The sequence below is a fragment of the Pelobates fuscus genome, chromosome 11, assembly GCF_036172605.1.
Source record: "Pelobates fuscus isolate aPelFus1 chromosome 11, aPelFus1.pri, whole genome shotgun sequence".
Lineage (NCBI taxonomy): Eukaryota > Metazoa > Chordata > Amphibia > Anura > Pelobatidae > Pelobates > Pelobates fuscus.
Genome location: NC_086327.1, coordinates 39,025,266 through 39,039,168, shown reverse-complemented (window position 1 = coordinate 39,039,168; position 13,903 = coordinate 39,025,266). Strand labels below are relative to the sequence as shown.

Sequence of the window (13,903 nt, the reverse complement as noted above, 5' to 3'; positions counted from 1 at the left end):
TTAAAACCCCCCTCCCCTCTACTAATGGACTTTACACCCCCCCTCCCCTAAGGGTCCTCACCCCCCTCCCCTACGGGTCCTTAACCCCCCCTCCCCCTCCCCTCATGGTCCTTACCCCCCCTCCCCTCCCCTAATGGACTTTACAACACCCTCCCCTAAGGGTCCTTACCCCCCTCCCCTAAGGGTCCTTACCCCCCTCCCCTAAGGGTCCTTACCCCCCTCCCCTAAGGGGCCTTAAAACCCCCCTCCCCTCCCCTAATGGACTTTACACCCCCCTCCCCTAAGGGTCCTTACCCCCCCTCCCCTAAGGGGCCTTAAAACCCCCCTCCCCTCTACTAATGGACTTTACACCCCCCCTCCCCTAAGGGTCCTCACCCCCCTCCCCTACGGGTCCTTAACCCCCCCTCCCCCTCCCCTCATGGTCCTTACCCCCCTCCCCTCCCCTAATGGACTTTACAACACCCTCCCCTAAGGGTCCTTACCCCCCTCCCCTAAGGGTCCTTACCCCCCTCCCCTAAGGGCCCTTAAAACCACCCTCCCCTTCCCTCATGGACTTTACACCCCCCTTCCCCTCCCCTCCCCTCATGGACTTTACACCCCCTTCCCCTCCCCTCCCCTCCCCTCATGGACTTTACACCCCCCTTCCCCTCCCCTCATGGACTTTACACCCCCCTCCCTTCCCCTCCCCTCATGGACTTTACACCCCCCCTCCCTTCACCTCCCCTCATGGACTTTACACCCCCCCTCCCTTCCCCTCCCCTCATGGACTTTACACCCCCCTCCCTTCCCCTCCCATCATGGACTTTACACCCCCTTCCCCTCCCCTCATGGACTTTACACCCCCCCTTCCCCTCCCCTCATGGACTTTACACCCCCCCTTCCCCTCCCCTTCCCTCGTGGACTTTACACCCCCCCTTCCCCTCCCCTCCCCTCATGGACTTTACACCCCCCCTTCCCCTCCCCTCCCCTCCCCTCATGGACTTTACACCCCCTTCCCCTAATAAACTGTGCACCCCCTCCCCTCATGGACTTTACACCCCCACCTCCCCCTCCCCTAATGGTTCACCCCCCTCCCCTAATGGTTCACCCTCCCTCCCCTAATGGTTCACCCTCCCTCCCCTAATGGTTCACCCTCCCTCCCCTAATGGTTCACCCCCCCTCCCCTAATGGTTCACCCCCTCCCCTAATGGTTCACCTCCCCCTCCCCTAATGGTTCACCCCCCCCTCCCCTAATGGTTCACCCCCCCCAATGGTTCACCCCCCCCTCCCCTAATGGTTCACCCCCCTCCCCTAATGGTTCACCCCCCCTCCCCTAATGGTTCACCCCCCCTCCCCTAATGGTTCACCCCCCTCCCCTAATAGTTCACCCCCCCACCTCCCCCTCCCCTAATGGTTCACCCCCTCCTCTTCCTCCTCCTTCCTACCTATGTAGCGTGGCCGGGCGGCGCGGAACGCGGGACAGGAACCTCTGTTTCCTGTACCCGGCCGCCGGCGGACTGAAGGGAAGTGCTCACTGAGTGAGCACTTCCTGTCAGTCCGCCGGCGGCCGGGTACAGGAAACAAAGGTTCCTGTCCCGCGTTCCGCGCCGCCCGGCCACGCTACATTGAGCGACCGGCAGGAGGGCGCGCTCTGTGTCTCCCTCCTGCCGGTCACAGACCCGGCCGCCCTCCACACAGCAGTGCTGCGCCGCCTGAGGCTTGCTAAAGCGCTCAGGCGGCGCATCATGAGGAGCCGCAGCGGGAACTCCGGGTGCAGGGATGGGATCCGGCGCCCCCTGCTAAGGGGCGCCCTAGGCGGCTGCCTAGGTCGCCTTACAGGTGGCGCCGGCCCTGTGTGTGACATGTCATGATTCCCTTTTATTCCAAAAGTTTGGTCCTGTTAAGGGGTTAACAGGCTACACATTGGTTTGTTTCTCTTATGTTTTATTCATGAGAATCACCCCACAACGAAGAGGAAGGGTGGTGCTGACATAAAAGCACATCAGCTTGATTACGGAGCCAGTATTTATACACAGGCTACTTTAAATGAAAGTGTGTTGAATGTCACATTATATACTGGATTCCAATTTTAATTACCATCTGCACTATTTTGCACCCTTTGTTTTTGTTCTTTTACATGTACTCCAGGTAAGTAGAATTTAGTCAGAACAGGAGCCTGGAACCAGGACCACGAGGAAACAGGTAAGAGACAGCAAAATGGCAACTTGACCGGAAGTAGTCACACTCAACTCGCCAGACCAACAACTGTAAAGTGGGAGAGGATGTTTTGAATCCCTTTGTAAAGGGAACCCAAGCCCCTCCCACAACTACAGGCCCAGCCTTAAATATATATAAAACAAAAAAAATTATGGTGGGGAAAAATTGTGATTGAAAACCCCTTCCATCTGAAGTCTATGGATAGTCAATACAATGTTAAACAAAATTCTGCACACCAGCCAAGCCATAAGACTTGTTTTTCCAACAGAAATCACAAATTTGCAGTGATGTTACTACTGCAAATGATTCTGGATGGGCATATGCAAATTAGTCCAACAAAGAATCACATTTTTGACTTATTCCATTTTAAACATTGATTCCTTTGAGTCTGTGTTTGCTGTATACAACAGCTTTGAAATACAACTTAGAAGAAGATGCAAAGCCAGTTTTACAGCTGTAATGCAACTATTAGGATATCCGATAAAACAGGATTTGTTATGTGGGCTTTTTTTCTATTTTTGTCTCATATATTATTTTTATTTTTTTTTTTTTTTAATTCTTTATTTTTGTAGTGCTTTGCAAATTACACAGATGAACATAGACATTGCAAAGTGTCAAGAGAAAATATCAACCATTTAACAGCATCACATGTCTGATTCTCTGCACTTTTTTATAGTTATAATATCTAGATATATATTCATGCTTGTAAGATATAGAGTAGGGTGAACAGTGGTAATTTGCTTCATAGATTTCAATCATGCTGAGGGAGATTAATAGAACATGCTCATTACTTTTGGCAATTCAGGGTAGTTAAATTTAACAGGCTCAGGTACATTATCCTAGTCTGGACAGTTATTAAATTCTTAGCTAAGTAGTAGTGGGCTATCCAGGTAAGACAATTAAGGAAATGTTACGTTTGCAAACTAAGCAGGTAGTGAGAAGCGGGTTTTGTAGCCATATAGTACTGTTAAAGAGGGACTGCTGAATAAAGTGGGATCACAATAGCATTGGTATGCAAGTGTAATTGCAGCTGTTCTAGTTTAACATTCAGGTTATACAGGCTACTGGGAAACTACACTCCACTGTGCTGTGAAAATCAACTTGCTTAATGCCTCCTATCCAGTATTGAGATATGCTTAAGTATGAGATTGAGCATGTGCATTGTTAGTAACAAATGACATGTAGCCTCTCCGGTCGCCATTCATCCAACGCCACATGCTGGCTGTGTGTCGGCAGCTAAGCAGCCTCTTTTCTTCTCTGGGTACCGCTGGGAGCAAGAATTGGTTGGGTGTCGCGTGAGTTCTCTCACAGGCAGTGCTGGGGCCGCTCCGATCCCCGTGCCCAGTTTGGGACGGGAGTCCCTTCCCTGTGTCCATGGGTCCCGCTGAGTAAGATCTTCTGGTGTCTAATTGCTGGGCTGTGCAGCTGGAGCAGGTTCCCTCTTGATGTGGTGTGCACCCGAGGAGGCCCTGGCTTCTCCAGTCTCCTCCGCTTTGCTGCTTTGCATGGGTGAGGTAAGTACTGGGCTCTCTGCCTCCATCTTCTATCTCTGTTCGTCGCCGAAACTGTAGGGTGTTGAGAGGAGAGCGGAGGCTGTCTAGATGAGTGGTCATCCGATTTTTGTAGTGCCCCATGTTGCTGCTTGTGCGGAAGGGGGGAGCGATGCGGGGGGAGCCCCGGGGTGAGCCCCTGTTTAGGCTTTGGGCGACTCACCCGTCGAGAGTTGAGGTGAGTAGGCTTGCGACGGGTCTCCAGAAACTCCAGCCAGTGCTGGCATTTCCACACGCTGTGATGTGTGCAACCCGCTCTGTGTACTGCTTCTGTGGAGAAGTAGCTTGTGAGGGTTCCGGTCGCATGGCCTCCGCCATTTTGGTGACACTGCCTGGGGCGTGGGTCTTAGCGGTCCTGCTGCTTCGTCCGTTTCACTTGTAGGCGATAGGGTCCGAGGGTGTAGACCGGGATAACCCCCTCGGTCCAGAGGGGGGGGGGGGAACGGGGCCGGTATATCCCCGCGGGTCCGACTCTAAGCCCCGAACAGTAAGCGGCAGGGCAGCGGCCGTCCGCCCGCTCGCCTCCTGAGTAGGCCTTGAAAAAGTCGGGTAGGATGCCTCCTCCAGGGGACTGTAGCCTGTTGTGCCAGCCTCACCCTGGATCCCAGGGCTCTCTGCCCGGCGAAGGCCACCGTTGCCGGCAAGTTTTGTGCCAAAATTCGTAGATATATAGCTGTTTCTAATGTTAGGCCGCAGGAGCTGGTCTCACATGCGACCAGCCAGTTCGGCGGTCCGGCCCCGGCCCCCGTCTCATATATTTTTTATCAAGAAGTCTGATTATTGTATTAGGTAAAGGGTAAGGATAAATGTTTTAACATGTTTACATTTTTTTGTTGCTGTTGGACAAAGTCACTAAAGAAACACCAAGCTCCCTTGTGGAAAAATAATTTGTTTTCTAATAGTGCTCTATACTGGTAGATAACCTGGGCATCCCTCAACGATATTGAAGCAGGGGGCAATGTTAATTAGGACTGGGTATCATCACCTAGCAAGCTGTTTAAGGGAGAGGGATCGACACAAGACAAGGCTAGGAGTAACCAGGCACTAAATTATTGAGGCAGAGTTTTTTTTTGCTACAGTAATTGGCTAAGCAACCATGGCACTGGATGGTGGGGGTGGGTAGCACATTATATTGCCATAAGTCTAGTCACCCACTTTTGGGGCTCATAGTATTTTTGCTGGGAGACTGGCCAAGCTCTTCAGTGTATGTTCTGATCTTTTTAGAACTAATTTGTAGAAGTCCCAGTACTTACTCAATTGTGATTACATTTAAAAAGACTAATCTTTGAATTTGCTTCTAAATAGCATTTTCTGAATAATGATTGTGGGTCAGGGATTTTCCAAAATTTGGAGGTATATGGGATATCAGTGAATAGTAACTTTTTAAAGTTATTCTCTTGCAGGTAGAGGACTGGCTTCGTCACAAGGATTACCCAATCTCTACCTTTGTTTTGGATACATATACCAACATTCTTGCTATGTTTGAAACAATACATTTCAGAAGTATGCATTTTATTTAAGCATCTTGAATTAAAAATATGATCCGGCAGCCCTATTAATACAGTATACCATGTTTTCTGCGACACACACTTCACTTGGTCATGCTGATGTGCTGCACAGGAAAAGTGCTACCCTGTAGTTTGACCCACTTAAAAATCAAGGCAGGAAGGAAATTGATTAAGTTCAATTGGGACACTTTCTTGTTTAATGCAGTGCTTTCCTTTCTGCAGCATTTAAGGCACTTTTTGTTTAACATCAATATCATAAAAATATATGACCAAGGTATCATGGTCATTACCTACCTACCTACATATCCCTTTTGTTCTATGTTTGTATGATGCGTGGCACACTGACAGGTGGGTGGGAGTGGTCCATTTTTAGAGGTGTTTTAATTAGCAAACCTTTAAACTCTGTTTTGTTTAGGGAGAGCGAATGCTAAACTTATTGTTAGACTGATCTGGTCCATTGCAAAAATGAGACCCCGATCTTTTTGGATGAGATGCATTCATGTCACGTTTATGATAAATATGCTAAACTGTGTTCCTATGCTTCTGCCAAGTAAGTAACATTGTATGACTTTTTTTACCTAATCATTTTAAATTCATGTATGATTTACCACTGATCTACACATATGTAGGATAACTTTGTGTTAAAGTGTGATTTGTCAGGAATTTTCAAGTGAATTTCAAACTTGAGGCAAAAATAACCCAGTTTAAAATCTAGATGACTTGAATTTTTTTTTTTTGCCAAAATCTTGGAAATTCATGAAATTAAGTGAATTGAAACCTGAATTTCATAACTGAAGCTAAAATAGTCCAAGCGGTAACTACAGTTGAGTTAAAGAATCTTTACAAATTGAAGAGTCTTTTTTTCCATTAGGTTGGCAATTTTCTACAATTTGGGCCTCAATTCATTTAACCCCTTAAGGACCAAACTTCTGGAATAAAAGGGAATCATGACATGTCACACATGTCATGTGTCCTTAAGGGGGTTAAAGCTCTTGGAAAAGTATTTCAAATTCTCACAATCTGTTAGAAAAATATCAGTTTACCTACCGATATCCCCAGTAAAATCTGTGGGAATGTTTGTAGGTAAATCATTTGAATTTTTTTTCACAGATTGTGATCGGTTTGAAAAGTTTAGGTCTTGGAGTTTATTGAATAACCACTTGTAAGTTGTAAACCATCATGCAGTATCAAGTAATCAAGAAAATGCTTATTAATTACACTTTTTTTTTTTTCATGTATGTTTTTTTTGTTTGTTGTGTGCATTCAGGTTGTACTTGGTATGTGCCACGAAAGTGCCTCTATCAATCTGCCACTGAAAGTAGATTTAACCCTGTAATGTAAAACATTAGTTTTTCTAAAAAAAAAAAAAAAAGAATAATAAAAAAAAGTATATTAAAAGATTTAGAAAGTGACATCACAATCCATTTCGTTTTAGTCTAGGCATAGCCAGGTCCAATTTTTTTTAATGTTATTTAAAAAAAAAAAAAAAAAAAATATATATATATTTTTTTTTTTTTTGTGCACATTTTATACTAGGGAGCCAAGATGGAGGTGCTCCAGGATTTCTGCATTTGTTTTTCCAGATTTTGCAAGGAAACACATTTGCTATATGTAGAAGATAAATAAACAGAATATTAACATTTCTTGGCAGTGACCATCCCTATTCAAAGAAACGAATTCTAGCATGAAGTAGTTGCAACTGAAATAATTGTCCACGTTTTTTTTTAATTTTTTTATTTAATTAATTTATATACCCCACAGTCATGTATACACAATCTTAACTATTGTAAATTACCCTGTAGTAGCTGGCCAGATAGCAGAGTTACCCCTACCATTATAAAGCCACACCCAACACAGCTGCATGGTCGGCAAGGAGTTCTATAGAGCTCCTTTCCAGTCAGTGGTCTGCACTGAGCCAGAGGTGCAGATCTACCTCGCAGCCACTGTGACCACCTGGGAATCAAGATTAGAGCCCAATCACTGCAGAAAAACTAAGCAGAAGGAGGGCTTGGATTAAAAAAAACAAAGGGGGGAAGAAAAAAAAACCCGCTGCAATTTGTGAAGAGGCTGGACAGAGAAATACAGCCTCTCTGCAGATTATCTACCCACTAACTCACCCTGTCACATAACCCCCTTCACACACAGGCAACCCCAAGAGACAAATACAAATCTAATATTGTGCGCAAAAATATACTTGGTATCCTTTTAGGGGCTTCAATATGCCAATTCATATAAACTGTATCTTTAAGAAAAAAAACACGTTCAGCGTTTTTATTTTTTATTTTTGTTTCCCCTACACTTTATTTTTTTTTTTTTTTATTCTTTATTTTTGCGTTGACAGACAATACAGCTTGTAAACAGAACTTGGGCTTGTGCAAAAGCCCAGTTTCATGAGGTATCATAGAACTGCAATGGTACAGAAAGAAGACAATGTACTCCTTTTTAATATATGGAATTGTATTCCTGTCTCTTAAGATTATGAAGTTTCCCAGTATGCTGGAGGGCTGCAGTTGTCTACAATGTTCTACCTACGTCCAGCTTACTGCCTATATGAAGAATGGACCAATAAGGTAGTAAATCCATCTGTAGCTGTCCGAGAAACTTCAACCATTACTGTGCAAGTACAGACTGACGGTAAACTTTTTTTTTTTTTTTTATGGATTATAGATGGCACTGTTTGTCCTTTTTTTAAAAAAAACATCTTGGCTAGAACAACATTATCAGACTCTATGTATAGGATGTTCGTATTGTTTGGATCGTGTGTGCAGTGCATTACGTTAGAGTGCACCCAGAGAAAAATGTACCAACTTTAAATTTAAAATACTTATCTAACAAAATAATCCCAAATATAAATTTTGCTTTAAAAACTCTGCATACACAGACAGGATACAGTAGGAAAATAAAACCTCAAGTACTACAATTCTACATAACGTATTACCTTCTGATAAAAAGAGGTCCCTCAATAAGGAAAATCCCTTAACACCATAAAAATATGAGAAAAGTGATCGTATGGACAGAAGACACACAACCCAACATTTCAACTTCAAACAGCCTTTGTTAATGATCCTCGGAGAGGTGTTTTTTTTTTTTTTTAACTTTTTGTTTTCCTCTCATAGAGCTTGCATATTGTTTTGTTTAACGCACTACACTGGTAATTACCATGATCACAAAGCTTAATTTGCCAAATGTGGGTATGTGTGCTGCTATATTTCTGTAGATTTTATTTTGGGGTCCACATTTGTTTCAGCAAGTTTGTTACTGTAATAAAGGACTACTTGTTACTTTACTGGTGTGCAATAGGTTTATTTATTTGATATTTCACATTTCTGTTTTTTTTGGACACATCTAGATGTTCTCTGAAAAACCCCACTAATTCAGTGACATGTACTACTTGCTCTTCTCAGTCTGCCATGGAATGATCAAACCTTACTTGAAATACTCTTGGTCATTTAATCTTTCCATTAAACCTTTTACATACAATCTAATTTTCAGTGCCATCCCCTTACTTTGTCTGTTTACCCCGAATACCTGAGGTGTGTGTGTGTCCCCACCCCCCCCATACAAGATTTTAGGTGTTCACCTATAGCTTTAGAGTTCTGAAACTACCATCAGTGCAATTTACTCCTATTTTCTTGCATTCTGTTATGATAGGAAAAATTGCATTAAGGGGGCATTATACAACATAGTAAAATGATTGTCCATTTAGTCACTCATTTGTTAATGCATTTTTTGGGGGGGTATTATTGGGATTCTCGATTTGGTTTTTAATGTGCATGTGGGATTACTTACCAATGCAGTTATGGTTCAGAGTGTACTTTTACCAGCATAAGACACATAAGTTCACTTGCACGCAATGTGTAATCCATAGATTTTTTATTTTTTTTATTTCCTGCACTAGGTGACAACAGTACATATGCCCTTCCATCTGGATTCATTGTCCCACAGTGTAGACCATTGTTTGCTGATCTTCAATCGACAGGACCAGATGCTTATTCGGCTGGACCATATATTAACACCCTTGACAAAAGTCGTGTCCAAAGTATACTGCCAGGGCATGCTTACAAGTAAGGTGCAAAAAAGTGGAATTAATTATGCAGGTCATTTTGTGATAGTACAGAACTTTCTTCCCAAATCCCCAACTGGCTTCAGTTTCCATGAAAAGTAAATGTGTGAGCATCTTGGGACAAGGAACTTTACAAGTTATAGTGACAGCACCATAAAGACCTTGTTCACTTTCTGGACTTTTGTTTCACTGTGGTCTTGATGACTCACAACGTGGTAGAAGCAGCAGTAGTCAGGGATTCAACTGTGAAACCATTTCGGCCACCCAGCTGTATTGCTTTTGGTGAGATATTGCTTATCTTGCGGTCCTGTCCTCCCTCCCCCCCATTCAAATACAATTAATTTTTTCTGGTGTCCTGCATCCAGTAACACCAGTGACCTCTCCCATGAAGCACAGAGTGAGTGCATCATTAAACCTCCTCGCACTAGGATCTTTCAATGAAGGCTACAGTAATTCTCTCTCCAAGGTCTTCTATGTTTGATGTGGTGAGAGGGACTGTCAGTGTGCCTTTCCAGGCAGGCCCACCCATCAAGATTGGGGCTATGCACCACAGGCAGGTGTTGTTCCGCCTTATAATGCATTGGGGATTTGTACATGTATTATGTTGCTGTGCAGTTGGCATAGGTGGTCCTGTGGCACGCCTCCCTGAGGGAATGGTGCTGGGTGAATTTGGAGTCCTGCCTAATGGGCTTTGACCTTCCACAGTTTTATATTTGGCTCGACAACACACTAGGCTTTCCTTAGGATGTCCTGCCCAACTATCATTACATCTATAGAGTTATAAGACAGAGGAAATGTGTCCTTGTCTCCACTCCCTCCCCTAAATTACAGAACCGAGAGTGCTCCTCCACCCCGTTCCCAGATATGGTAAGGATGCTGCACTGAAATACCCTAAATGATCAAACCCTTCTCAAGCTACATGTTTGCTACGTGACGTAAAGGAGAAACAAATATCCCGTATCATCAGTCCACAGTAGCATTTTCATTTCAAAACAAAGTCTTGGTTTCCGTCACCTTATTCAATTACTGATTTTTCTGTCAAACTACATCAGCTTCTTTTGGAATCTTACAGCACAGAATTATTTTTCTACCCCCTCCGTTACCTCATTCAATAAATCCAGAAAAGGATGCATAATTACACTGAACCAAGTGTTCAGTTTGATTTTTGTTTACGACATCCATATTGATTCATGCTGATCTTTCAACCTTCCGTCATCCGCTTATTATAGATCAGGTTACTAATTAAAGGCGGATGGTGATATCTAACTTTCTGTGTATGCCCTTCTTTTCTATGTACGTTTTGATTAGTGTGTCCACCTAGTTAGAACACAGAGTTGGAAGGGAAAAAAATTTACACCCACCCCATCGTTCTTCTCTGCTTTATTTTAGATTCCGCTTTGTATTACTGAATGCTGCCAAAGCTGAAATGGCTTACACCAATTGGTCTCTGCCTTTTTACACTAGAGGTTAGTCCAATCAGTTTTGTGTGTGTGTGTGTGTGTGTGTGTGTGTATATATATATATATATATATATATATAATTTTTTTTTTTTTTTTTTTTTTCCTAAAATATGCAGTTTAAAGGGGCACTAACAAAAGGCACCCTAAGATCTATAGAATGGGAATGTCCTTCATATTTTTAGAAATTAAGGCAAAAAATTATAAAATTAAATAGTTCTTCTTCTATGGTAGAGATGAAGATGGCATTGTGAGTTTCAAAATTCCTTGTTCATACATGTTCTGATCTGCTGACTACGGTAGAGGTGAACCAAAGACTTTACAATGAAGGGTAGATTTGCACATGTAAGAAAATGAATTTATTGTCTCACTGTGCAGTAAGTTGCTCATCAGTGCTGCCATTTACAAAAAACAACACATATTTTTCATATCCCAACCTTCTTACAGGCTGCATCATATAACTTTATTCACCAAAACCATATTCTCTCATTGAGAGTGTAATAGTGCCTGAATTCTGCTGAAGTCCTTCCATTCAGTTTTGAGCAGTTTAACACTGAAATTAGGATATTTGGTTACCCATGGTGCAGCCCCTACTGGAGATTGAACACTTCCTTCTAGCCATACCAATTCATACCAATAGTGGTTTCTGTGATTGGCCGAAAAGTGCCAACTGACTGCTTTCAGCTTATCACAACTTCCTATTGTTACTCTTCCTAATTGGCGCTAGCAGAAGAGAGGGGAAGGGCTGTTGGGGACTTTTGTTCAACAATAAAAATATTTTGGTGCTAAATTGTAGGATGGCACCAGACTCTCTAAACCCTTTCAAATAAGATGTAGCAGTGACAGGGTCCCTTTAAATGTGATATTGAAACCAATGTGCAGATTTTTATCTATGTAATATTTGTGTGTACTGAAAAGTATATTTAAGATGGAAAAAGGAGTGTCAATTTATTTTTCCTTTTCTCTATGCTGTATTAATTTGTATTTTATTTCAGATTTGCCACAAAGCCCCAGTGACATGTATGTCTCCTTAACTGGGCGTTCCGGGGGTATGGTTGTAATCACGGTACTTCTCAGCATTGCCATGTTTATTCTCCTAGTTGGGCTTGCACTTGTTTTTGTTACAAGAAAACCCTAGTACTATTTCACTAGCATTTGACACTGTGACTTTATTTGCAGCATTCTGAAATGCCTTTCACTTCTATTATAGATGATAGAAAGTTTGAATGTCTTGTTGGTAGCCGTAACCTGTTACTATATGCTTGTCTCCTTAAATGTAGTAAATTGCAAACTTTTGCATTATGAATTGTTGTGCTATGTAAAAATGTAAAATAAACTTTTTATAATGTCTTTTTTGGTATTCTTAACGATGAATATAATGGAGATTTAAAAAAAAAAAAAAAACTGTTTAATTTTCTTTATATTCTAATTTCTAGTGAATGTTGGGTGCTGGATTAGGAGCTTATTGGTCTGGTGTTGCCTATAATGATGCACCTAAATATCCTATAGCTAGAAAATGAAAAGCCATAACTCCCAAGCTTCTTGCACCTGTTGGTATATTCTAAATTTGGGTTATTTGGTTCTCCCTTTTGGGAGTTGAGTGGGGGTTTGACAGTATATCAATGACCTATTTGACAATTCCACATGCAAGTTGGCTGCCATTTGGTTTCTAGTTGGCCATTTGCATAATCCACATTCAATGCTATTTTAGTACAGAACATGAAATATTTCATTACGATGTACTTTCTGTTTTATTGATAATGGTTTTTATAATTGAAGAGGTCACTGAAAGCACCATCACAATGTTCATAGGGCACCATGCAGCCAATTGGGAAGATTACTGCTGCCCTTGAAGCCAACAATATGGGTAAACGGTCAGGCAGACTGCATGCTTGGCTCCAGTTGCCAGCTATCAATTTTGTGTAGACCACAATTCTGCTGATCAGTGCACGTAACCCAGTTCACTATGGCTGCTATCATTTAAGAGTCGTTTTGCTCCTTCTAAATTGGTCTGTGTTTTGGGGGATAAAACACTTCTCCCTTTAACCCCTGATTATACAACAAATATATGATGTTTTGTGTTTCTCTTTTTTTTTTTTTTTTTTTTGGAGTACCTCTTCCTGCTGATGGAGTGGTCTGCTTTTAGCCCTCTATGCAATGCCAAGCAAGCAAACTTTAAAGGTAAACCATTATATGCTATAAAAATTAAAAGGGTAGTAAAAGACTTGCAGTGTTTTTTTTAAGCTGATACATACAGGGATATTCACTAAAGTGTGAATTTTCAATTTTTTGTTTAAAATGGCTGAACTGTAAAAATTCAGCTATATTTTAGTAGAGCTGCTCTTGACTTTTTAAGTTTGCAAGCCGAACATCTCTTAACCACACTCAATCATGAAATACGTTCTCTCGTTAGTACTTGCTTCTCTTTGCTTTTCACGAACAGATGGAATCTGGCTCAGGGTGTGAGTTGCATGACAGACATTCCCCATTGCATCTGGGCTGACTCTAGTCTCTTAAAGTGAGCAGGAGCATCTGTATAGTGCACATAGTCTGCTTTAAAAGACATCACCTCCCCTCTAGTAGCTATGGACGGACCGCACTAGAATAGCCATATTTCTTTTTATAACCGGTGCCTGTTTTGACTAAACTGAGAAATAAAACCCTAATGTCCAAATTTCTTTTATGCTACCTGTATATGCTCATGGCTAAAAGTCCCACATCTGAAGCTTCTGTCCCCCAAACAACCCCAGAGCAACACCTTTTGGCCAGACCTCATTATAGCTTAACACCAGAACCATAATATCCTGTTTATAACCAACATGATGACTTTATTCCTGCAGCGGAGGAGGAAAAAGGGGAGAGATGGACTCTATCCTCGGTTGTGCACCACACCACAGCCTTTGTCATCATCTCATGGATACCAAGATTATAAATATCTTTTGCCATCTGGATACAGATGAACTCCAAGCAAACAAGCCTGGATCACCACCTTCCAACTTTTTATGACTGACTAAAACCTTTCAACAAGCTTATAATTTTTTTTTAGGCGTTAAATTCTTGCCTGTGCAGCCAAACTAAACCATGAACTTTCTATATAATGTTCCATCTCAGCTTACACAAAATACTTAA

The 13,903-nt window shown here is 42.3% G+C and overlaps 1 protein-coding gene across 2 annotated transcripts; it reads left to right on the top strand.

Moving 5' to 3' along the window:
* The first annotated feature begins 5,549 nt into the window (after nt 1-5,549).
* LOC134577583 (uroplakin-2-like) lies at nt 5,550-12,013 on the top strand. 2 transcript variants are annotated; one of them, XM_063436410.1, is made up of 5 exons: nt 5,550-5,602; nt 7,730-7,888; nt 9,153-9,318; nt 10,707-10,783; nt 11,770-12,013. In XM_063436410.1, the coding sequence occupies exons 1-5, from the start codon at nt 5,581-5,583 to the stop codon at nt 11,910-11,912; spliced, it is 567 nt and encodes a 188-aa protein (XP_063292480.1). In that variant the 5' UTR covers nt 5,550-5,580; the 3' UTR covers nt 11,913-12,013. The 2 variants fall into 2 exon arrangements, with proteins under 2 accessions (XP_063292480.1, XP_063292479.1); XM_063436409.1 differs by lacking the exon at nt 5,550-5,602 and adding an exon at nt 5,691-5,804.
* The last annotated feature ends 1,890 nt before the right edge of the window (nt 12,014-13,903 follow it).

What these genes read in the sequence shown, in the direction of transcription:
- LOC134577583 (XM_063436409.1), top strand. Translation starts at nt 5,720, where the DNA reads ATGAGACCCCGATCTTTTTGGATGAGATGCATTCATGTCACGTTTATG. An exon ending in TGTTCCTATGCTTCTGCCAA is followed by an intron (nt 5,805 to 7,729) that starts GTAAGTAACATT and finishes CTGTCTCTTAAG; the next exon opens with ATTATGAAGTTTCCCAGTAT. An exon ending in CTGCCAGGGCATGCTTACAA is followed by an intron (nt 9,319 to 10,706) that starts GTAAGGTGCAAA and finishes GCTTTATTTTAG; the next exon opens with ATTCCGCTTTGTATTACTGA.